We start from the raw sequence: 25482 nt of genomic DNA, 5'->3' as shown, positions 1-25482 counted from the left end.
TAACAGCTACCTTAAAAGAACTCTGCTATGATCCACAAATACTGAAACCTGGTGGTGCTCAGGTTACAAAGTGTGACGAGCACAGGAATCAGTCCATCTTTTGGTTGACACACCCACCCATCACTCAGTCATCGGCACTATCATCTGTCCACTTGCGAATAAAGGCTACACAAAAGAAAATAATTATGTCATTCATTGTCCAGTCATATTCTTCATTCTTTTCTTACCTCTGATCATCGGCGGATTCAAGCAGTCGGTATCCTATGGGTCAAATGTTCTACCTCTTTATCTTTCGAATTCGAAGCTGTGGCTTTCTTTACACCTCACGGTGATCCCAGCCACTGGCAAGTCGATTAGACTGCGTATAAGCTGGCCATCAACTTGCACTAAAAATTTCAATAGCTTTTTGTCTGATCCTCGCATGGGAGATGCAAGGCACGCATCGTTTTCTCCCTGAGAGAATGCTCATTGGGTGGCAAGGAGAGATGATGAAGTAAAAAAAAGATGCAAAGGAAAACACAAAGCAGATCATGATCGCTAGCAATACATAAGCTAAACAATTTATGTGGCGTCAAAAGTCATCATTACCTGCGTTCATGATGTACTGCCATAGTATGGAAGGAAGCTCCTCAGGTCTCTTCTTCTCCCGGGAACAGAACAATGCACTTGCTCTTGGTCCTTGACTGCATGTTTGTTTCTGCAAGAACAACTTGAATCGATATGGCGTTATGCAGATATGGTGAGGGCTTCACCGATGTGACGCGGCGCCGCGCCATACGGAGAACTGATGCTCGACTTGTTAAGTAACCCAAGCAACACATCTGCGGACATCAGCTTTCAGAATTTATAAACAGGACAGACTAGTTTAAATAAACCACAAAAAAGGATATGCTCGAGTCGTTTCCGCTTTCTCTGCTCTTTTACTGGTTTGGTTCTGAGAAGGGACATGAAATTTCAAATAATAAAAGAAACAGACTTGACATGGTCGATTACTCTTTATATGTTTGATAACAAAATGCGCCCAAGAGGTTTTGGATTGAAAGTTTCTAACAAAAGCAGCAGGATGAATCGTCCACTACAAATGTACTATAGAATTCAGTCAAAACCATGCTGCCGTCTCACAGGAACACCAAAGAATACCCTACCACAGAGAAGACAGACGATGAAAATTTTACAAAGGTAACATACGAACAGACCTCACTTCAGCAAAGTCTCCATGGCTTCAAAGAGGAGTGGTGCCATCTCGGGACTCTGTGTCTTAACTGCACATTTCACGCCTGGGACACCAAGAACAGCCGTCAGCTCTATCAGGAATGGAATACCTCGTGGGATCTTGGCCGACAAATACAGAAGCTCTTTGTCTGCATTCCTTCGTTTTGCTACAAAGAATACGTTGGATGCAGTCAAATGTTCAATGGTAGCATCAACGCTATGGATAATGGAGTTTGACAAGTCCTTCCCGACTTCGTTCGACTCTGGCAGGGATTTCCAAGTCTGCATTTGGACGGGTGAGAGAATCATGACTAGCGCAACTTTACAAAAGCTAATAACATGACTCTTGAAACAGAACCATAGTACAAACCGAAATAGATTAAAAAGGTAATAATACAGAGGCTATCCACTTTTACTGTTCCTCCAAATGCAACATCGACCAGGAAGATGTCAGAAGTGTAAATTTATGAAGTCCTTGGAATCTCATTCAGGTGGACATATCTAAAAGAAGTAGATAGAGAATCTGCTTAACATGTTTAAAAACTCCCAAGATTTCAAAATAAGTTGAAACCTACAGAGGCAACTAGCATAAGGAGAAAACAAAAACAAATTGGGAGGAGTGTTGAAATTCTCCAGCTCACTATTCTACATTGGTTAACCAAGAAACAAGTTCCATTAAAGTACAACAAATCGCAAAATGACACCCATTCCCAGCAAACTACCACTCATCTGTTTGAGTTACTGTTGCTAGCAAACCATTCACAACTGTGGGCGCGCCACATGTCAATGGAACTGTTAGTTCCCAGGCTATTTTGGGCTCGCTGCATGGTTTTTTCTTGCCAATGAAAAGGCAATATCAGTAGTTGAATCATGAACCTGTCAATGCTTCTTTATTGTTTCTAGCAGTCTATAGGGATGCGATTCTCCACCTCTTTTGACACCACAAATTGTAATAACTTAAGCTTTAACCAACACATTTATAGGTCTTCCATCAACATGTTGAAACATTTTTTAAATTGCATCCTTGATTCTAACAAAACCACTAACCTTTTTGTCATCTGTTTCATAACACAACCAAAATCATCAATCGATGAAGGATAATTAAGCTTTTCCAGGTGCAATTCCGGGTCTTGCTTGGAACTCTATCTATCCTCCACAATTGGACAATTTTGTTTAGCTATAATTGCATTGACTTCTATAGTAATCATATACTCATCTAGTTTCATAAAATCATATATCAACTGTTACAAGATCATATAATATGAAAAAACGTTTAACACCATACCTCCCTTATCATCTTTCCTCCATGTCCATGGTCTTCACACATCCCTTTAGATTCTTCATATTCCTCCCCGTAGGACTCTTTAAAAGACCTTAAATAATCTATCTAAATTTCCAAATGTTCTCATTTGATCTGATAATCTGGTCTTCACAGAGGAGCATAAGAACTTCTCATATTAATCAGTTTTCTCACAATATAAATTTAATAGCAATATTTTGTCGCCATTTTTTCAAACTCAACAACAACTACTGATTGATTTAGTCCCTTAAAGAACTAAATGTATTCTTCCTCGATGTATAGATGTTGAATCTCCCTCCATTTTGTCACGAACAATCATCGCGCGCCCGCAACGACTCTGTTCAATGAACCGTTCGTCGTTTGTGTTTACATGTACAGCTGCGTGACAGCATGTTTTGGCTTGGTTTTATGTCCTTTTGCTTGTAAAAATGTAAGTTCAAACAAGTTGCAGCGCTACAATGCGACCGCTCACCGAACCGAGCAAAACAGCACAAAACAGCTCCGTTTTTGCGTGCCACGGGCTGTTTTTTGCAGCCCGCTGCTGCACGCGAAACGTCAGCCATCTCAGCACCCTGGAACCACCAGGGTGGCACCATGGGGGATGGGGCTTCGGTATAGTGTCGGGCGCTGAACAATCTTTCGCAAGTTCGCACGTTACCTTGACGGGAACTTGTTGTCATGCCCGGCACCCGGTGAGCAGTTGTTTATGGATTTGCAGCTGTTCGTTCAACCTTCTAAAGTCCTTGTTTTCCTCCTCTCCCTCTTTTCTCTTGTGCACACAAGGTGCTTGCTGAATTGCTTGTAAAGCTTCCCCTTTTCACGAGACGTCGGGACTTGTCCGTCGCTCATTCTTCGAACTAATCAACTTTCTCTTTTACAGGTCCTTCGGGACCTGCAAGAGGTTGCAAGTGGGCTGATCTTTGCGGACACATATCGCAAGGGCGAGGCGTGACTTAGGCAACGCAAGCTAAGTTCGCGTCTTTGCCGCAAGGGTGCCTCACGACTTAGGCAATTCCAGCTAAGTCTGTGACATTGTAGTATTAGAGCGGGCAAGCAATTCGAGCAAGCAACGAAGGAACTTCGCATTTTCGCCATGGCAAAGCATCATTGCGAATCAAGCAAGACGGGGAAAGCCGTACCCTTGCCCCAAGCAGCCACAGGTGGGCTGCAAGTACATACTCGCTCTCATGTTGTTGGAGCCGCTCAAGAGGAGCGCGACAGCGAACATGATGAGCAAGAAGTTGGCTACTCTCCGCGAGTAGAGGAGGCGCAATCTGGAGCGCCAACCGGGAAGAAGAGCCATAAGGAGAGACTCACAACGGCGGAAACTCGCTTGGATGTTCTTGAAGCGAGCTTGGAGGAACTCTACTATGGCCAACGAAGGTTTGTTGGGGTAGAGAGCTCGCAAGAAAAAGCTGAGTCCCGGATCAACAAGGTTGAGGCCCTAGTCGACCGATTGTCAGATGACACCAAAGACTCCATGCAACACCTGTAGGAAGTCGCGGCGGAACTCACTTCTAGGGTGACCATGCTCACGAGGGCACTGAATGTGGGAGGAAGCAACACCCGCGTTGCACCGGCACAAAACTTGAGAGCACCCGAGCCGCATTGTTATGGAGGTGCCCGAGATGCCAAAGAGCTCGAGAATTTCCTGTTCGACATGGAATAATACTTTCGAGCTACGAGGCTTGATTCTGAAGAAACCAAAGTTTCTGCAGACAGAGTGAACTATCAGCATAAGCCACAAGTGTTGTATAGTATATAAATTCTATGATGTGGATTTGCTCGTACTCATTCTGTAGTAGAGATGCTTGGTATACTGAAACAAACAAATCTGGGCAACAAAATCCACCTTAGAAAAGATATATAAAGTAGTAGTATCATGCTCTAATGATGTTTGCATTGACAGATTCTCCATATAACATCTTATTTTATTTACGTTGAACCAGAGGATAAACAAAACCAACCACATAAGAAAGATCAAGGGTTATTAGAAAGGGGAAGCTAACATTAAATGTCGATCAATCAATTATGAACTAAGAAAAAAAGGGGAAAAATCAAACAAAGTGACCTGCTTGCAGAATCAAGGCCCAGAATGATGCAGAACTACAATTAATGAACCAGGTTGAGATCATGTTTTCACTTAGCATCTTTCCTTGATAATTAAAGGAAACTTGAATAATTTCAACAAGAATAACTTACTTCCAGAAAATTTGCACGCTCCATTCTACCATCCTCACCAAAGAAAACATGCAACGATATCTTGTCATTGAAGTACCAGACTGGCTGCTGATTATTTTTAATTGCGACCTGCAATAGCGTGCTTGGAGGTCCAGGTGAAACATTCTGGAATAAAACCATAGGAAGAAGTGTCCTTGCTGAAGCTTCAGGTTGCAAAGGCGGGACCTAATCATCAACAAAATAAAATGCAAGAAGATATTTTGAGCAATAAGCTCCTTTAGAGCATAGGAAATGGATGTCAAGAGGCTGAAATAGTATCAGCGTGGCTAGTTAGCCCATTAATATCGCTACTTCTATAGCTTTACAAAACAATCACCTGCAAAGGTCCCGCAGCTGCAAGACCAAATGTATTTTTGTTGAACTGTATCATGAATCCATCTAACACAAGTTGCGTATTGTTCTCAAACAGCAAAGAGTAAAATATCTGGCCATCATGACATATAAGCTGTGCACTAATCTGTAGACCTTGACCAGTAGATGAAGGTAGTAATACAGGTAAGGGGGCTCTGCAGAGACAATCAGAACATTTCCAAGAATAAGCACATCAAGGTATCCAAGATACTAAATATTATGTATATACCAAAAGAATGGGCTGAACTTAGAATTCTAAATCTGTACATCCTTACTCTGAAGGCGTCATTGGCTGGTCTACAGGAACTATAGCATTGTCAAGACCAATCAAATCTCCAAGCAAATCTGGCACAGGTGGAGCAGGTGCAGAGATTGCTGTTGTTGCCGGTGGCTGCTGCCTTGATTGAGCAGGTGAAACAGCAGCTGCACCAGAAGGAGCAGCTGCACCATCAACTGCATGAGAGGGTGACTCAGAATACCCTGTTTCACCTCCATCAGCATAATCATCATCATCTGGTCTAGGTGTAGCTGACTTTGCACGGCTTACAAAAGCATCAGGTATCTTATGATAAACAGAAGAAAGGGTAGCAATGTTTGCAAGAAGTTCATCAAGAAGTGAAGGATCAAGTTGGTTTGAATCATCACTTATTACTGGTTTTTCAGCTAGAACAACATCCTTAGCAGCCTGAAAGAAAGAAATTGATCATGATTACCAAACCATATGGCATCTTATGAACTGAATATCTTAAATTTGTTTCTAATACCTCAGGATCCGTAGAAAGAAGACGCCAATAGATGTATGCACGATCTCGCAAATCAGGATTGTCTGTTTCCATCGTAGCATTATTAAGAACAGCCTATCACATACAGTGGATCTAAATTAGAGTCATAAATGAGACTAACAATAACATCTGAAAGTTACATAATGAAGTCACAAAGTCCCCCACTCTCACGTGTCATGCAAAAAAAAACGAATTTAACACAACAAGATACCAACGGGCATCTTTTTAATAAAAAAGCACTCAGAATAAAATAAGATAAATACATGGCAGATAGTTAAAGATTTCAGTTTTAGCCAATTCAAAAATTTATAAAAAAAAAAGATTGTGTTTTTTTTATAAGAGAACTTGGTAGAAGAAAGGAAGCTCCTGGATAAATGAAATAAAATATTACATTAGCATCAAACCACCATAGCAAGAGTATCAACAAAGTTACTTATCCTTGTCATCTTACAACATGCAAGATGAGCCTAATAGTTAAATTGCTTGATTGAATAAATTTAAAATAAGGTCATTAGGATAGGTTCCCATATAAGCATGCAAAATCTATTACTTCTGTAGTATACTCTTTTACAAGACAAATATCAGGAATTGAGAATCATAAAAACTAATGCCAAATGTACAATTTGTTTAAATATTGTCTAAATCCTTCAATGATCACTTTCAACTCTAGTCCCAGCCACTAATGAATGGTCATGTAGACAATGAGTAGATCTTTTCTTAAGAATGCTCTATTTATAAAACGCGATTTCCCCTTATGCTGGACATTTAGTGAGAAACTGCAATGGCATAAAAACTTAAACAAGTTTTTTTTTTTCCTTCAAAAAGAATGAGGCAACAATCAACATTCCTCCCTCTCACCAGCCAATAGAAAAGGAAGGAAACATTGCATTGTAGAAACAAGAGTAAGTGTGCCAAACTTGAGGGTAACACTTACTGGTATGATGACATTAGCACATTGCTCCTTTGCATCTCAGGCAACCAGGGGTTTGAGACATGAAATTAGCTAATCCATATGTAAGAGTAAGCCTACACCCTTCCCAGATCCTATATTGGTGGGGGCTTTTGCATTGGGCTTGCCCCCAACTCTGCCAAACTAACTGAATGTATCAAATCAATGAAGCCCAAGCATTCTCACAAATAAAAAGGAAAGAAAGACTTCACTGAATGTCTCCTTCCAAATTAGTAGCAAACGAAGTTGCAATTGTCAATTTACCTATGTGCAGTTGTATGTTACAATCAGTAGCATCTAAGAAGAGTATGAAATTCTACGGAAGTATCATATGATTAATAATAGCCAAATGAATGATCCATGTATTTTGACGTTAGAATTGAGTAATATCTATATCAATAATATTGGTCAAGGTTCGCAATACCGTATCATACCGGTATTTCGACCTGGGCTCGGTACCGGTATGGTACGATGTACCGAGCGATACACCCATGTGCATCGAGACTGTAGCACTGCTACAGTGTACTGCTACTGTAATAATACACTGTACTGCTACAGTGCACTGTAACTGTACACTGCTGCAGTGCTACAGTGCGGACCGGTACCAGATGATTCATGTACCGCTGACCTGTCGGACCAGTACATACCGCCCGTACCGGGCGGTACGATTCGGTATGACAGACCTTCATATTGGAAACTGGTAAAACTGAAATAAAACAAACCTGAATCATCTGCTGTGGGCCTTCAGTTGGCTTCTTGAGGAACAATTTAACAGTTGCAGTGAGCAGCTGCAGCTGTACCAGTGCAGGTTCTTCTGGGAAAGTCTCAAGAAAGCTCTCAAGGAGCTCATCAGCATTGTCAATTCTTTCAGCATATTCACCAATTATCCATATCATTGATGCCTGCAGCAGCAGGACATTTTTGAGATAGCAAGGAAGAACAAACTGGAAACTAACCTCCCAAGTTAAACAAATACCTTAGCTTCTGGTTCATCTAAAGTGTCCAAGCTTTCACACAGTGTTGCAATAATAGACTCATAGCTGCAATATAATATAGAATTATATAGATTGCATCAAGCAGATGGTGCAGACTGGTACTGCAAATTAAGAAGGCAGTGCACAAGGCAAACAACTTGCATCAAGCTAATCAAACTTACGTGTTAGGATAACGTCTGAAGATATCCTTTATGACAATGATAGCTTCTTGCACAACATAATTTACTTTAATCTTTATCAGCTCAAGCAATACACTGATGCACCGCTCAGCAGCTCTCTCTAACTTAATAGCACAACGACCAATTGCACGCACAGCCTTTCTAACAAAGTCTACGTCTACTTCAGTAGCATATTCTTTAAACTCCAACAGAACCTGAAGTGAAGTACATAAGTTTGCAAAGAGGTTCATCACACTCAATTTTCATTCCTTGGAGTCCAAACAAAATATTAAAAAAGATAAAGCTAAAAGAATATAGAAAAAATCCATACTAAATTATCTTAAATGAAAAAATAAAAGACAAAATCAGAACAATAACAAAAAACTTGTACAACAACATCCTAAATATCCAAGTTTATATGCCTTTACCTAGAAAGGGTGACAAAATAACAACTAAATTATATAAAATAAAGAACTTCATCACCATATGATGAACTCAGTACCTGGTCTATGTTCCGATCTGAGGCAAGCTTTATCATGATTTCTAATTTCTCCATCTTAACATATATTGGATCATTATATTTGCAAAAGAAAACCTATAAAAGAGGTGTAAGAAAATAATCCATAACTTCAAGAGAAAATGAAGGTGTAAATGTAATAACTGAAACTTCAGTAAGTAATGCCCATCTGAACTAACCTTAATCTCATGTGCAAGTATCGTAGGCCGTTTCTGTACAATAAGATTGATGTTGCGCAGGGCTACATACTGGATTTCAGGTTCTGCAGAAAGAAGAGTTACCAGAGGTGGCGCCATTTTCTTGCAAAGATTTCGGATTACATCAGTACTAGTGATGAGTTCCATCTGTTGAAGGATCATCTGCACAGAATTTTAAGCCTATGATTGAAACCAGCCAACAAATATACCTCCATCACACTCTAAAACCATTCATAGTCTTTATATATTGGAGAAAAATTCACCATCATATCCTTTTTCATATTTCAAAGTTCATCGTCAAGATAGCTTCAATACAGATGTAATTATGTACTTGAAGAATTAATTGATTTTCTGGATTCTCTCATTGTGTATTATAGGTGAAAGCTAGAACTTTGATATGAAAGAGAGTTTTTTATCTTAAAAAAATCAATCACTACTTTCAGATTTCAATTTCTATCAGAACTAAACAAGAGGATCAGCAAAAAAATTTTGCTCGAAGACACATATTAACTCGCAGAGAATGTGGATAAACATTTTAATGTGAACTTAAATTGGAATCCAGCATTCAGTCTGTCTTAACATCCAAGAAATTGACAAACATTGAGTCCATTAAATATTCATCCAAATACAACTGCTCTCAGTCTTCCTATCATTTACCAGTGAAGCCAACTAACAAGTAGAGAAATATGATTTTTCTTGTGATTGTGTGATAGCTTTGATTATTTCCAGCTCCCCTCAACCTAATGTAATCATAAAAATATGCATAGTTTTCTTATCCCTTTCTTCTAAATTAGAGCAGATGTAGTTAATTTGCATATCCATGTCCATATCTGGTAACATATAGATTTTCCCATAGGCAACTTATCACAGGGATAATATAACTACAATCTATTTCCCTGATCCCTTGCTGGACATGCCATAACAACAATATCCAAAATCCTCATAACAGTAATTTGTTATCCTATCTGACCTAATTGGTATTAGCAATGAACTTTCAGGTGGAAGTGGGTATAATTTCAAATTGTAAGGCTATAAGGATCATTATTGTTATTCAAGACCCATAAAACCATAGAATGATTTAATTTAGGGAACTATCTCTTTGTTACACAAATGTTTTCATTGTAAAAGTCAGTATAATGAATTTCATGCTATAAGCGTACCACTCCTATTTTACAAAAGAAATATGGTTAATAGACTAGAATGATAATATTTCTAAAGGCTTGTATGTTCGAATGATAATGATAATGATAATTTCATTAGGATAGACATATACCTACCTTTACAGCAGAAAGCACAACTGCACAATTAGCATGTTGGAGGCGTGGTGTTACTCGCTCTACTATGTTTTCGGCTTCACGGGCATCAGTTGCTTTATACCTTGATAAAGCATCCAAAATGAAAACTTGACCCCATCTGCACCACAATTAGATTCAGATATTAGAACTGAAAATGTGTTGCTAAAAAGAATAATTAGGCCTCCATATAACATGTTAATCCCATGGATACATGAAAGACCATTTATGTAGTTAGTGCTTACAATTACTGAACTATTATAGATAATAAACAAAAAAGAACGATTTATGTAGTTAGTGCTTACAATTTATGAACAGTTGGTGCTTACAATTGCTGAATTATTATACATGGAATACCATTTAGGAATAGTTAGTGCTTATAATTACTAAATTAGCAAAAAAAAAAAGCCACAGTGCTAGGAGAAACCACCATTTTCAATAGAACTTATCTAAGCGAAGATTGTCTCAATATGTAAAATCCATACAACCAAAGAGCTAAACTTTAATATGATGGAGATCATACATAGAAGGGATGTACATACTATTTGACAGAGAAAGTAATGTCGTGATTTAACAAGAGGAGCTATCACGTGCTCAAATTTGAACCTAAATGTTTGTGTTTGAAATGCTGCTCCACTTTGTCGGATATTTCACCAGACTTGACAACTGTCATGTGAATATTTTTAGTGCTAGCACAAAATATTTTACATAATGTTAAATTCCATATATATATATATATATATATATATATATATATATATATATATATATATATATATATATATATATATATATATATAAGCGTATCAATATTAAAACTCCAAGAAGATGCAATATCTAGTCATATTTATTTATTAGGAATTTGTTTTGAAAAGGTAGGCATCATTTTTCTACATCAAATAAGACTGGACAATCCAATTATGTACAGGAGTAGACCCAGTCTGGACCTCCATTGCACCTCTACTATTTTTGCTCCTCTGCTGTTGTTATGCCCCTCCGTTGCTGCCATTGCTTTGCATAGGCAGCAAAAACCATCCAGGGAGGCAACTTGCCTCGAAACAGGAACATCTTACAGTTACCTCTAACACATTTTGATCAATATAACTTTTTTCGCTACGAAGTCTATATAAAGTATAAACTAAGATTTTTTAGTTCAAACAGTCCCAATATACAATATATGTACAGAAAGAGAATGAATCGTTCTCGGTCTTCCCGTGATAGCAGATCACAACATTCCGAATACATTAAAGACCATAGGTGCCCAGAGCATTAACTCAGAACAAAGCAGACATGAGCATCTACTTGCCAAATCTGAGTAATCGCAAAGGACAAATGTACAACTTCAGGATTTATTTATAAACCCTAGGAAGCATGCAGGCATTCGTTAACAACTGGTGTGCTTCAGTGACCAGGCAGATCGAATCATAGTCTACATATCTTATTCCAATGTGACACATCAAACCTATCTCCCCTGATAACCCGGAAGGAATTTATAAAGTCAGAGTAGATAACAGGCGCAATCACAAATCAAGAACTAGCACAAATGCACACAACTTTTTTTAGTATAAATCCAAAGTTTGCACATTACAGAGGGTGAAGGGCAGACAGAGAAGCATCTATAGTAAAAACTATGTTAATTGAATATAGTGGTGGTACTTCCATATAGCAACATCAGTTTCAACAAAGGGAACCATACAACCAGATTAGTCAACATACTAATTCATGTGATACCATTAATTATAAACTTAATGGCATAGACACTTTGTGCTATAATGCCAACATATTGATGCTTACTAATATCAGTTCATTCAGAAGTATTGAATATATAGGTGTATTTGTCCAGTCAGTTGAATTCAGTTTGGTTTAAAGGTGGTGAATATCCAGGATCAATGGATTCATACGTGTCATCTAGACTATACCCAAGATTCACGTGTATGATGGAAAAAATCGTAAGAAGCATGTAGCAAACAGGCATATTGGCCAAAATATGCTCCATGAATATCTTGGAACTAGTAAAAGAGAATCAAAAACTATTCTGGTGACGGACTTACTCAGTGCATTCGTTCAAGGCAGTCAGAAGCTTCGAAAGTGTATGACTAGTAATCTCAAAAATTGGTCGACTACTATTTTCATGGATCTCTGCAAGTGCAGCAACTGCGTTTGCCACTACCATTGGATTATTGTCAGATATCAAATCCTTGAGAGTCTCCAAGAAACCCCTATCTTCCACCAGCTCAGCATTTATATCATATAGTTTAGATACACAAATAGCTGCTGTCTTTCGGACATAAGGATCGTCATCCTGTACAAATGGATTTGCAAGGACTTACATCTCATAATGAAAAATTTAGATGTTGTGACTAAAAAAATGATGGAATGTGCTGAAAAGTTATAGAAGTTGTAGAGAAACAAATATGTAGGTACAACACAAAACCAAAGATACAAAGGGAGTAGAGACAGACACTGGAAAGGTTATAAAATGGAGAAATAGATGAGGACCTTGAGGCATCTCTGAAGGGGATCACACAGATACTCTGTTATTTTGTCAACACGAATGCAACCCATTGTCCTCACAGCTAAAGCTCGAATTAGCGGATTAGGATCTTGAGAATCCTGCAAAAGTCAATGAAATTCACAACCAACAACTACAATATTTATAATTTTTATCCGATGACTAGTACAGAAATGCATTAAAAACACCAACAAATCAACAATAAGCCGCCATGCAAGTCTATCTGGAACAGTTAGTCAAAAGTTTGGCTATTGATGAACAATCCAAACTTCTGAAACCTTTCAAAACATCATGGACGCAAAATGGTTCTTCCTTCGTCCAAGATAATCATCTTGCAATTTAGACAACATATATTTTTACTGTAAAAAAGAGAAATAGGTCCAAATAAATTAGTTCCATTGTAATGTTTATCAGGTTTGTAATCTATGTAGCTGCCCATAGTTTGATATTTTAGCCAGTCCTTAACACATATTGCTAAATGAAGCTAAAATATTGAAGTCAATCATCATAAGCTCCTTTCCCTAAATTTGGAGATAATCTAGATTAAAAATTAAAATAAAGAAATAAATTTTGACTAAAATCTTCTCTATGATATACTGAACAAATCCTGTAAATTTTCTGAAGCAATGACTGCTTGTTTGTCACATGAAAGTACAACAAGTTAAACAGTGAGATTTATACATATGCATCACTAATGATTCGTCCAAACATATGGCAGATCCAAATTGTTATTAATATCAGACCTAGTCCAGATTCTATAAATTATTCCAAGATTCCATTTTCCACCTTCATTTGTAAACCATTAATGTGCTTCAATGTTACAATTACTTGGTTAATAAACCATTTAAACAGAAGTTGGAAATTGCATAAAGAAACAGTGAATACATAAAGTACAAAATTCAGTATTTAAAAGTTAAAAAACAACCATCCTTTAAAACCAAAAGATCAACTTCGATCAATTGCCAGATGAGACAACTTCACCCGACTCGTGAATATAGAAATAGGAAGTGCACAATTTCCTACCTTCACAAATGTATTCACAGCAAGTATGGCAAGATCTGGTTGACTTTTGGCATAGTTTATGAGATACAAATAGACGAGTTTTTTCAGCTCCAAATTTTCCGTTTGCATGCAGTTTACCACATCTGTGAACAATGATGAAACATCTTTTCCAACAGTCATTGCAGCTATAACCTTCTTCACAGCATCTTTCCTCTTATCCTACAGAATAGGTTAGCACAAATCATTATTTCAACCGAATAAAACCAAATAAACAAACAAAAGATTTATAAAAGAAAAGTTCCTGAATGAACAGATAATGTCCTCTTTGTATATCATGGAATCATGTTAACATGCCATATCTAATAGCGAAGAACAACTGGAAACAACAGATCCATACTAACTTTTTCGTAGTGAAGTAGTCGATCATGAAAATTCGTAAAATACTGCTAGAAAAAGAAAAGAACTCCTCATAGGATCATGGTGTTCCGATTAAGTAATTTACTTATAGCTTGTTCACCATGCCCACCATAGTGCATTCGTCTATCCAGAGGGGCTTGCAAGAAAGGAGAAAAAGGACATAGGCATTTGCCTATCCAACAAGTGCACTTTAGTTTTTGTCACATAACTAAAATTGTTGCTTATGAAGTCTCCTCAAATTTAGCCTTTTAAACTCATCCATTTTAAAAACTGAAGTTAGCGAATGACAACTCTCTATCAGTAAGGAACCATGATAAAACTGGAAAGTTAATAATTTCTTTAAGATGCGCTAAAGCAACCAAAATATGTGAGTACAATATCACGTTACCGTCGCAGGTGACTTCAGTACAAACAAATTGGCAATCCCATTCTGTGTATACTAGAGCCTTGAGAAACCAGAAAAAGAAAAGCAACCATATCATAATGAATACATAGCGAATTCAACTATAACGTCCTCAGAATCTTATCTGGAGCCAAACATTCAATTCTTCTCCTCTGTCCTTGTGTACCTAGAGAAATCTATATAAAAAGGGTCAATTCTTCTTAACGCCTCCATTTTCTTGCGAGCATCTACGCCAGTGTTTTGATGAAACAAAGAAAGAAGCAAAGATCTTGTTCCCATGTGACATGTTTGCATCTTTTCCCTAACATAAAGTACATTGCAGAGACAAATCTAGGAGTGAAGCATTAAAACACTTTTCTCATCTCACGATCTTTCTAAATCAAGCGGCCGATCAGAGAGGGAGGAACGAATAATTTCACGATCAAATAGGTTCTTTTCAGCTCATCAATCAAAGAAATGGACCAAAGCTCTTCAGGGTCGCGAAATCCAGCAAGAAAATCCATCAGATGCAAAGAAGGGAACGGAGATCTAAAGGCATCTGGCTTGATCCGTGGTCATTCAAACCCTAAGTGGATCAGATCGAGGGAAGGAGCATACCTTGTACTGGGAATTGAGCTCCTCCTTGAGCTCGGGGATTTCTCCCTTCTTGGTGGTTGAGAAGTACTTCGAATCGTGCCCGCTCATCGCTTCCGCCCCGCTGCCTGCCTTCCTTTCTTTCTCTTCTCGACAGGGAGGGAAGGCGGAGGAAATAGAAGAGAGGAGAGACAGGCGAAAGGCTGGCTTTTGGTCTGGCGTGGGAGAGGAGTTGGCCTTCGCGTGAACGGTCGTGGGTCAGGTCGACAGAGCAGACCGTGAACGGGGTTCAACTCTGAGCCGACGAGTTCGTCTCGGATTGTCGATCCTTCAGCGTAGAAGAGGATCGCAAGTACGACAATTATTAGATGATATAACAAAACTTGTTATCGTTGAATGTGTTGGAAAACGAGAATGAATCGATTGATCCAATCAGTTTTTGGATAACCCACATAATAATCAATCGGGTTACATAGAACTAATCCGGTTTTATACTATAATGAAGGATTATTTATTTGTTCATAAATTAAATATTTTTATTATTTATTTAAGAAGCTATTTGCACCAATCAATCATGAAATTATTAGGAAAGAAATTATATCGATCTAGTTTGGTGTGATTACCATATCACATGTGTTTATGTTTATAACATTGGTTGATATCATCTTTTTTTAATCATTTGTATACTATTTCATCATTAGTTTAAATATTTTTATATTCTTAAACATATTTTTTTAAAAAATTTATTTAATATATTTTAAAAATTATATCCATAAATAACCCAAGACTTGACCAAATCACTTCCCGATTGGGTAATGATAACCATGCTTTGGAGATTGATTTTATTTTATTTTATTTCAACATTACATGCGATAAGATAAAGAAAGAAAAATTACAGAGAAAATAAACAATACTTAGAGTTCTGTACAAAACGATATCCTTAATCAAATCAAAACTATAAAAACAATTATTTATAATTTTTAGCAGTCAAAAGAAATTACAGCACAATTATATAAAGTCCTGTTGAACATATACTACATATAAAGTCCCTTATCTTTAGATTTACAATAACAGCTTGATTTGTGTTCACTCAAATTACCAATACAGACAGACCGACAGTAAATATAAATAAACTTCAAAGAGCTGGCGCTGCTTTGATGCACATACGTATACATTTTAGTAGCATTCTTCTTAGATCTCAAATGCAACCACCTAACTAAGATGTCAATGTTCCATTTTTCTCAAGTTCCCGTTGTCTTGCTCGTTCCATCTTCCGCATCCGCCACTCTTCCAGAGCTGAAAGTACACAAAAGTAGTATAGTCTTCTTGCCCAAATCGAATCAGAGAAAAATCATGAGGTCGTACCAACTACTAAAGGAATAATCCAATCAAGAGAATGACCAACCAACCAAAGATCATGTGGTTTCTATAGACCCAAGGCACAGGGTCATTTCGTCTCATAATTGAAAGCATTTCATTGTTCTGTATGCAGACAGCAAAGCTATGGTGATAACAAGGCCAATACTAAACTACCATGTTCACGATAATGTATACTTTGAGAAACAGCTACTGTGGGATGAAACCCCAGAAATTTTATTTTATGAAACAGTTGATCTTCATATCCACAGATCCGTTAGACTAAATTTGTGAGATCACTGATGGAACAGACAAATCATTATTTGCACTAGTATTCATGATTCACTTGTATAGTAAACGTGAAAAAGTAGGATATGCTTATTACAGACAAAATCTAGACCGAGTAAACTGCAATTTGAATATGTTTGGACACGGAACATTTTCTAGCATATTTTTATTCTCATATCTGGTCAGGGCTGAATGCTTTCTGGCTTGATACTTGTCCATATATGATGCATAACATGTCATAATTGTAATCCATGTTATATGATGTTTTGCCCAGGCCTTATGTGTTGAACAACAGTTGGATTAAACACTATTAATAAATTGTCAGCTCTATTCATGAACAGCACTATGGATGTCTTTCTGCAAATTTGATTACCTCATCCCATGAAATTGTGGATCTGTAACTAAATAAATCTACCAACAGGTTTATTTACATGGATAGCATCTGGATTTGTGTCTTTGTAAAAATAAAATAAAAAAAAGATTCTCATAAGACCGACAAAGCTTATTACAAATTATCTTAGACATCAAACTGCCTTTAAGCTTGTGGCTCTTTAATTGATCCACAGAAAATTTACAGAAATCTTATTTGTATTTTGCACGACTGACTGACATGCATATCCCCCTAAATCTTGAAAAAGCTTGTGTGATGATTTTATACATAACAATCAGCATAAACAAGTTTAGGAAAAAATAAAATGTACAGAGAGTAGCTAAGAAAGCAGCTGAGGTAAAAATGAATCAAGGATGTAAGAGATTAGAACTTAGATTTATTACCTTTCTGGCTGTTGACATCATTCATAGCCCGATCTTTTAACCTTTTCGACAAATCAACTGCTGCAGTCTGCTTTGGAACTTGCTGTATCTCTCTCTCTGGTTCAGTGTATGCTTCTTGCTCGATTTCCTTAATCTAAGTCATTTGCCAAAAACAGTGTCTCAGCTTGGTATAACAAGCAATGAACATTTATAAATGTTAATTAATCACGAAAAGTTTGCTACCGTACTGAATAACAGTCTGCCTGATAAACAGTTCACAATTGAAAAACCAAGTTGCTATTACACATTCGCATACCCTCTTGATTAATTCCAATGGCTCCATAGCATGGCGAATCTCTTCAGACTCCAAAATGTACCTTAGTTGTGCTGCAATAGAAAGTGTTTTCATGTCTTCGTTTGCAAATTTCAGTATCCAAACAAAAATAAAGGACATGAATAATTGAATTTGTAAGAAAAAAGACTTTAATTTTGGTAGAAAAGACAAAGACAAAGATCTCTGATAGGGACAGCATCACCAAGCTCCTATGGTGCTACATATAAAAGTTTCCATTGTAGGCTAGATCCAACCAAAAGAAAATATTGCACAAACACTAATGTTTCAAATTACATATAAATTATGGGCTTGAAACTTAGAATTTTGTTTTTTCTCATTCCATTATTAATAAGAAGTCTTTAAAGTGAAATAAATTCTTCTTCACTCTGTTGTGCTCAGCGGATTCACAATAACTACCACCAGTGCAGGATCTAAGGAAGGCCAATGCTTGCAGCCATACCCATGCAAGCATAAAGGCTCTTTTTGTGACTCGTATATTGTCTAACATGTAGTAAAGGACTAACTTCTGAGCAGGCGCCAAGGCTCAGCCTCATTATGTAAAAAGAATCACATGTTTGAAGAAACATTAGGCTATGAGTGACAAGAGAGATCATAAGCAATTGATGGGCTCTTGATTCTCGCTGATGCTTAAGTTTCACGTTTGGCAGTCATCCAGCAGGTCCTTAGATCTGTAGGTGCTACTATGAGGCACTCTTAATCTCTTCTTGCATCTGCAGACTCTGCACCACTCCAATTCACAATTTTTAACTTTTTATGTCAGTTACTTTACAAAATCATCATTTGTTAGGCGACGCTCTAACTGACATTTGACCACATTAACATGGAAGTGTTTTAAAGCACCAACTTCACGAAAATAATACTTCATGTAGAACAAACTTCAACATGATATTTTTGGGTCCAAGTTTGACATGAGGTTCAATACTTCTTTTAGTCAAAGGCAAGAAGACAGTTCTGCATTCTTCAACTTTGAACATCAACACTAATGAATCCAACAAACCAACCATGGAGAAAAATTCCTACGATCTATTATAATATCTACAAAACCAAATAGTGAATATAGTGCAGATTCTCCACAAAGGATCCAAAGATTATTCATTTCATCATTCAGGCACTTCTATTCTAATGCATAGGCTAGCTATTTTCTTCTTCATATCCCATACCTTTTTTCCAATATATAATTCGTTGATTCTTTGTGCTAAATAATTTGGACCACATATACGATAATCATGTGATTGTGACACTTAGTTGTGTTCATAACAAGCTACAAAGAATATCATGATCGCCAAAAGCAGACCTTATAATTTTATCAATTAATATCCCAGCCAAGAGTTACAATACAAAAGTCAAGTAGATATGTGACATGAAACCAGTTACCATTCAAATGCCTAAACGGAAGGTTTGCTGCATCAAATGCTTATGTATCATTAATTTGACATGACCAATCTCTTAATCTCACAAAATCTGTGTTTTGATCATCTTGCACAAGCTAAAATTACATCAAATGTGCAACTCTTGTTAACCAATCAACCATTAATTCTACAAGATCGTAGAGCTTACCATATACTACAAGTATAAAGCAAAGACAATAGAAAAAGGCTATGGAACATGCCATGATATCCATAAATAGTAAATCAATTTGAAGTTTGCACCGAGACTCCTTGACTATAATGTCCCATAATAGCCTAAAATTAAATAAAATTTTCATGCAAGCACAAGAGTCTTCTGTCAGTTGGCATTCTAATATTACTAAATCCAAATAGCATCATCACTTACCCATTTTTCCAGATCGATAGGTTTCAAATTTTAATCTTGACATCATGTTCGATATTTGATTACTTTTCAGAGGGTAGACAGATGTCCAGGAGATTTAATACCTCAAAGTTTAATCACTCCTAGATTCAGAAGCATGGTACCGCATATTTCAGACACCCAAACTCTACAACAATCGTATCTAATCGAAGCCTATAAACATCTCTTGAAAAGCAGAAAAATATTAATTACATGGTTCGATCCCCTCGTAAGATCAAATTATATTCTTTCTCTCGTATTTAATTTGTTGTGGATATGGCCTAGGTTACTGTGTAGGCGGGAAGTGTTAATCAAATTCTTTTTATCCCCAACTGGATCTTTCTTACAAGAATTCGTTGGCATATTCAACAATTTCTGGATCGGAACTCCAAATTCCCAATTGTAAACGAATTAGAAAAGACAACAAGGACGAGGAGGGAGGGATGCAGAACGCTCACTCGGATCAGTTTGGTGGCCGGCGGTGGCTCTCCGCTTGGGGGCAGCGAAGAATCCGTGGAGAAGCAGTAGTACGGCGACGAGATTAAGGAAGCAGACGAGGATAGTGGCGTTCTTGAAGGAGAATCTCATCTTCCAGCCCTGCTGGCTCTCCATCGTCAGAGGAAGGGGCGATGAATAGGGGACCGACTCGGTTGACCAAACCCCTAACCCTAAGCCAAGCGAGTCGACCTGTGAGAAGCAGATGCCCGCAGGCGATAAGCTAGCAGGCGGAGGATGCTTCCGGAGAGAAGCTACGAGAGATCGCCGGCGGCTTCTCCTCCGTCCGACGCAATGTGGTAGGTGATTCCGATGGTTGGTCGAGGATAGGGAGAGAAGCGGCTTCCGCTGAGGCTTTTGAGCTGACGAATTAGTCTCCTGTTTGTGCTTTATGTATACTAATCATGCTTTAACGTTAGATACGTCTTAATTTCTTGATGTTAAAAACTGACCGTCCACGTAGCATCATATGCGATGACATAGCAAGATCAACGGTTGAGATTGAGCGCAGATAAAGGAAGATGCTTTGTGAGATGCCACATGGATCTATGTATCGACCGGGATGCCATGTGGGAAAATAAAAAATATATTTATATTTCTTTATTGACCATTTATAGGAATTAATTGTTATTATATATGACGTCAAAAAAGTGAAAGAAATATAATATAAATTTTCAAAAAAATGTTATAACAAAAAAAGAATCACATACATTTAAAATATAAAAGGTCTATCATATGATTAAGCTGAATATTTTTCTTCATTTGCAATGGGTAATTTCTTTTGTTGTGATGGATAATTCTCCTTCATGGGGTCCTCTGTCTAGGATAGATGAATTAGATCTAATGGGCTGCTTATAGCCTATGATAGTGTTGTGAGGCATAACAAGTTTATTTCTCAACCAACGTAGAAACAAAAAAAGCTACTCATCTGTATATATTTAATTTTCCATCAAAAAATAAAGAAAAAGATGAATGTTGCATATAGTAATTTTAGAGAGTCATGATAAAAAATAAAATAAAATGATAGTAATATATATTATTGAATTGATTCAAAATCATTTAATCTGATTCGATTAACTGATTAATTGATTTTATAATTTTAAAATATATATTTAAATAAATTAAAGTCTTTTTGATCGATTTGAACCGATTAAAGGTTTACGACAATGAAATCAATCGAATTAATATCTTTTAAATTAAAATTGATTTGATTCGATTGGAATCAATTTAGTCAAATTGGAAGCAAGTGATGATTTAGTAAAGCAAGAAGGTATAATTTAGTAATTCAAATTTGATGAGGTGGTGGATAATAGAAACAAAAAGAGAAAAGTTATTTTCCAAAAAACAAGGTTATTTGGTGGATTATATATATCTCATAGAAATTTTCTATGTTCACATGAGAAAATAAAAAAAAAAGTATTTTCTTGAAAAGTCTTTTAATATTAAAGATTTCTATAAGCTTTGATATATGTAAAACAAAATTATTTTTCCTGGTTTTCTTAAATCCGTACTTACTATTGTTCCGATCATCATCACCATCGTCGTACCACCGTGATGACTGTTATCTTTCTGCTGCCTATGGACTCCGTAGGCTGACAGGCATCTGACAAATTGTTGGGAAGCAAATCTCTGGATCAAAATATCATCCCTCGAAGACGAAAGCATCAAGCTACAAGAGCTCGGAGCCGCAGAAAGCAGATCCTGTTAGGTATCACTACAGTTACTGGTAATGCCACTAGGTGTGCTCCTCAAAGATCACAGCGAGCATCAAGGTCGCCAGAGTTTCCAGATAGCTTGCTCCAAGATTGATTCTTTGGACAAGGAATGAATGAGGTGCTAAAGCTCCAGGGCAATCAATCACCACCAGCAACTTTCCAAGCAATGCACAGTTTGCTGCCCTTTTGGTGCTTGATGAAATGATGGCAATGGCTGTTTCACTGGCAGTTCACTTACTCGAGCGCTATTGCAGTTTGAGAGGGGTTTGAACACTTGCAACTCCCGATGCAACTGTGCTCGACATCACGCACCTGACGAGGTTGGCAACGATCAAGTCTGGACATGGGCGATGGGGGTATTAATTGATGACCCGTTCGTGCTTCCTGTGCATAGGTTCGGCTGCACAGGTACAAGCATATGCCACATTAAATCACGGCTGAACAGAGTAACATGTGCCATCATGAAAGGCATGCAGAGAGAGAGAGAGAGAGAGAGTTGGTCATCCAGTGTGTTCGCAGCCTTCTGTTCCGAAAGAAGAGACAATGTGGTGATCCAGCACTGCTTATACTGAGGCTTTAGTTACTGAAGTTTCATGAGAGAGTTGTTCATGTGCTGAGTTCCTTCTAGAGCCACTTGGATCTTCAGCTGAAGTGATATCAACTTGTGAGGAGTTGCAGGTTTGATGAACACAGCTAGAAATGGATCTTCTGAATCCTCTTAGCAAGCAATATCAGAAAGCCCCAAGGGAGAGGGATGGATGACTTGAAGTCCTTGGAAGAATTAGTCTTATGGTCCTGGCACAGAAATCACACTACCACAGCAAGATCAAAATGGAAGCATCAGTTGCCACTGCTATGTAATGGTCATGCAACTTCACAGAAAGCAAGCTTTCCACTGTGTCATCCTTGGAGATTTAGTGGAAGATGTTAAGTGAGCCAAAATCGAGACAATGAAGAGGTGAAACAAATAATTCACAGAAGAAAGAAACGCATGATATGAAGCCAAGCTCTCTTCAGTAAGGTTTCAAGTACTTGCTTGGATGAGCCTTTAGCATGTGACCTGGGGACACACACAGTGTTCGATTTGTTTCACAGCCTGCAAAAGTGGCAGGTTTCTGATCTCTGAGAAATATGCAGACTGATTGCAGTATCTTCCAGGGTAGTAGTGGCCAAACCACATAAAAATAGGTGCTTGTCATCTAGCTATAACAAGGAAGGTTAGATCCCAGATTGATATATTGGTTGTAACATAGAAAAGCAAAGCAGAGATGAATTGAGAGAAAGGTGCATGAATCCGAAAAACTTGGACTGCATTCAGAGAGGCTCTCCTGTTCTGATTCTTATACAATTGTGCTGTCACTGCGACAGCAGATTAGCAGGAGCTACAAAGTTCTTGATCAGATCTGTGAGATGCATCTTCTGTGGCAGGCAACAATATGCTTTGCCTGCCTGGTCTCCTCCTTCCACACCCTGCTGATATCCTCTGCCACCTGCACAGCATCATGGGATGCACCAGAGAGCCCTCTCCTTGTGAACCCAACAGCATAAAGCCCTGACTTCCCTTTCCACCCGCTAGGGAATGGCTGCTTTGGAAACCCATCTTTGTTGAACAAGTCAGTGTCCTGCAAATATTCCACCATGAATCTTTTAACTTCTGATGCAGTCAAAAGATCTATATCATTACAGAAGCCTTATTTTATTCTGCCTTCTTAACAGTGCATGTGACATATTAGCGTTCGATGCATCTGAAATCCAATGATCAGTGTGTGTCTGACACCAACTGCCTCAACTACAAAACTAACATGGGAACTGCATGCAGAAAGCAAAGGACATTTTGCTGCTATGGAAGAGAAGAAGACGCAGGTTTTACCTGCAGCCATGAAGGAACATTGCTGCAGTAGCCAGTCGCCAAAATGACCGAATCCACGTCGATGACCCGACCGTCGACCAACTCTACAGAGCCATGCAAGAACCCCTTTACGCCAGGAACTACCTTTATGTCGCCAGATTTGATCTTTCTGAGCGCACCTATGTCGAGAACAGGGGTCTTCCCCTGCATGTGCTTGAGCTCCAAGGGACCAAGAGAAGGTCGTTTCAGGCCATACCTCTCGGTGTTCCCGAGTATCATCCTGGACAGGGCCAACAGGATCTTATCGACCACCTTCACCGGAAACCATTTCATCAAGAAGACAGCCAGCTCGAATGTGGATTTCCGAAAAATCTCTCTCGGTAAAACATGGACCTGAGGAGCAAATACAGCGATGAGTTCGCAGAGCAAACGGAGAATAAGCTCGCTTACGGCTTACCGAGTCGCGAACAACCATGACAGGGAAGGATTTGTGGTGGCAGAGATCGAGACAGACTTCCATGCCGGAGTTGCCGCAGCCCACCACGAGCACCTGCTTCCCCTGGTACGTCTCACCGGATCTGTAGTCGCTCGCATGTATGACCTGCCCCCCGAACTTCCGCAGTCCTTCCATCTCCGGGATCACAGGCTCCGCATTCTCCCCCGTGGACACCGCCAGCCACTGGCAAATGTACTCCACCTCGGCGCTCCTGTTCGCGGTCTCAGGGCCTGACGCGGTGGTCCTCACGCGCCACATACCGCATGTGTCATCGTACTTCGCAGACTGTACCGTCTCATTGAATCGTGGGCTCAGCTCGAAGTGCGCAGCGTAGGACTCTAAGTAGCCTATGAACTGGTTCCTGGTGGGGTACTCGGGGAAGTCGTCAGGGAAAGGGAGCTTGGGAAGCTGGCAGAACTGCTTGGGGAGATGGAGCTTTAAGCGATCATAGGTGCGGTTTCGCCAGAGGGAAGCAATGCTGTTGGATCTCTCGAGGATCACGAAGGGGACGCCGAGCTCCTTGAGGCACGCACCCACAGCCAGACCTGAAGGACCAGCTCCTACGATGAGAGGTCCGTTCACCAACCTGCACCTTCTCTTGAGGATCTCACGATGGCCAGACATCTGGGCCATGACCAAAAAGGTTGAGGGAGCTCGATGCTACCTGGTAAAGCTTCCTAAAGAATCTATTAGAAGACTCTTCTAAGAGAGTGTTATCTTGTGCTCGAGTCTTGAGCTGAGCCACAAGCGAAAAAGACAGTCTATGGAGCTGCGTGGTTAAGGATATCGGGAAGGAGAAGGAAGAACAAGATCGAGCGAGTGAGAAGGAAGAGGCGATGGAGCTTGTCGTGGTTGAAGCGTGCAAGATCGAGAGCCTTGGGGGGTCTATAAATAGTTGGGGTTCACAGCAAGAGCTATAGTGGAGGATGGTATGTTGGGTTCCCTTAATGATACTCTTTCACAGTCTCCTCCATTTCCTTACTGTGGTAGAACCGTGGAAGCATGTTCCCATGTTCATCATAGTCACAAGCCTATGGCGCATTACTTGCTGAAATGTTGAAGCATTTTGGTTCTCAATGTGGATGTTCCACCTGCTGAGCAGATTAATCTCGGTGGCTATTCAGCCACTCTGAGCACTGAGATGATCAGAGAACTGATGCAATTCATCAAAAGGATGGAAAGAGTCCACACATTCACTTCATGAGATACGAAACGAGTAGGGCTGAATCGATATGACATGTTCCAGAATAGAAAGAGGTGGTAGGGAGAAGAGAAAGGCAGACTTAGAAGTTTCACTTTTACTGAGTCGAGAACAACAAAGATTTATGCAGTTCAGTTTGTATCTACTCTGTATATACTCTGTATTTGTACATCCTCCATAGTTGCAAGAGAAAGAATTCGAGAACCAATATCCTACAACCAGGAATGGGTCATTGTCTTCAGATTAAAAGGTTTCTCCAAACTTTTAGCTGGCATCAAACAGCAT

The 25482-nt window shown here is 38.7% G+C and overlaps 3 protein-coding genes across 3 annotated transcripts; all 3 read right to left on the bottom strand.

Annotated features, from left to right (window-relative positions):
* Positions 1-962: 962 nt before the first annotated feature.
* On the bottom strand, positions 963-15251 carry LOC103973105 (beta-adaptin-like protein C). The gene is made up of 15 exons (XM_009387581.3): positions 14926-15251; positions 13530-13727; positions 12494-12607; positions 12046-12296; positions 9980-10115; positions 8685-8864; positions 8491-8583; positions 7992-8203; positions 7812-7875; positions 7558-7737; positions 5869-5961; positions 5380-5789; positions 5070-5259; positions 4715-4918; positions 963-1494 (listed from the first exon to the last, which is right to left on the bottom strand). Exons 1-15 carry the CDS (start codon positions 15010-15012, stop codon positions 1198-1200), a joined length of 2709 nt encoding a protein of 902 aa, XP_009385856.2. The 5' UTR covers positions 15013-15251; the 3' UTR covers positions 963-1197.
* Positions 15252-15857: 606 nt separating this feature from the next.
* Positions 15858-20311, bottom strand: LOC135607399 (uncharacterized). Its single transcript, XM_065099188.1, has 4 exons — positions 19900-20311; positions 17615-17685; positions 17320-17452; positions 15858-16197 (listed from the first exon to the last, which is right to left on the bottom strand). Exons 1-4 carry the CDS (start codon positions 20051-20053, stop codon positions 16118-16120), a joined length of 438 nt encoding a protein of 145 aa, XP_064955260.1. The 5' UTR covers positions 20054-20311; the 3' UTR covers positions 15858-16117.
* A 2381-nt stretch (positions 20312-22692) lies between these two features.
* Positions 22693-24833, bottom strand: LOC135607396 (probable indole-3-pyruvate monooxygenase YUCCA3). Its single transcript, XM_065099183.1, has 3 exons — positions 23958-24833; positions 23522-23893; positions 22693-23273 (listed from the first exon to the last, which is right to left on the bottom strand). The coding sequence occupies exons 1-3, from the start codon at positions 24627-24629 to the stop codon at positions 23049-23051; spliced, it is 1269 nt and encodes a 422-aa protein (XP_064955255.1). The 5' UTR covers positions 24630-24833; the 3' UTR covers positions 22693-23048.
* Positions 24834-25482: the final 649 nt, after the last annotated feature.

This window comes from Musa acuminata, chromosome BXJ2-3 (assembly GCF_036884655.1).
Source record: "Musa acuminata AAA Group cultivar baxijiao chromosome BXJ2-3, Cavendish_Baxijiao_AAA, whole genome shotgun sequence".
In the NCBI taxonomy this organism is placed as follows: domain Eukaryota; kingdom Viridiplantae; phylum Streptophyta; class Magnoliopsida; order Zingiberales; family Musaceae; genus Musa; species Musa acuminata.
The sequence above is the reverse complement of the archived record's forward strand: the minus strand, read 5'-3'. Positions and strand labels throughout refer to the sequence as shown.

Coding starts and splice junctions, on each gene's coding strand:
- LOC103973105 (XM_009387581.3), bottom strand. CDS start 15,012: ATGAGCGGGCACGATTCGAAGTACTTCTCAACCACCAAGAAGGGAGAA. Junction 12,608..13,529: donor CTGTGAATACATTTGTGAAG/GTAGGAAATTGT, acceptor TGACTTTTGCAG/GATTCTCAAGATCCTAATCC. Junction 12,297..12,493: donor CCCTTCAGAGATGCCTCAAG/GTCCTCATCTAT, acceptor CCATTTGTACAG/GATGACGATCCTTATGTCCG.
- LOC135607399 (XM_065099188.1), bottom strand. CDS start 20,053: ATGGAGAGCCAGCAGGGCTGGAAGATGAGATTCTCCTTCAAGAACGCC. Junction 17,686..19,899: donor CGGCCACCAAACTGATCCGA/GTGAGCGTTCTG, acceptor TTTCTATTGCAG/CACAACTAAGGTACATTTTG. Junction 16,198..17,319: donor TGATGTCAACAGCCAGAAAG/GTAATAAATCTA, acceptor GTGTACTTTCAG/CTCTGGAAGAGTGGCGGATG.
- LOC135607396 (XM_065099183.1), bottom strand. CDS start 24,629: ATGGCCCAGATGTCTGGCCATCGTGAGATCCTCAAGAGAAGGTGCAGG. Junction 23,894..23,957: donor TCATGGTTGTTCGCGACTCG/GTAAGCCGTAAG, acceptor TTTGCTCCTCAG/GTCCATGTTTTACCGAGAGA. Junction 23,274..23,521: donor ATGTTCCTTCATGGCTGCAG/GTAAAACCTGCG, acceptor GAATATTTGCAG/GACACTGACTTGTTCAACAA.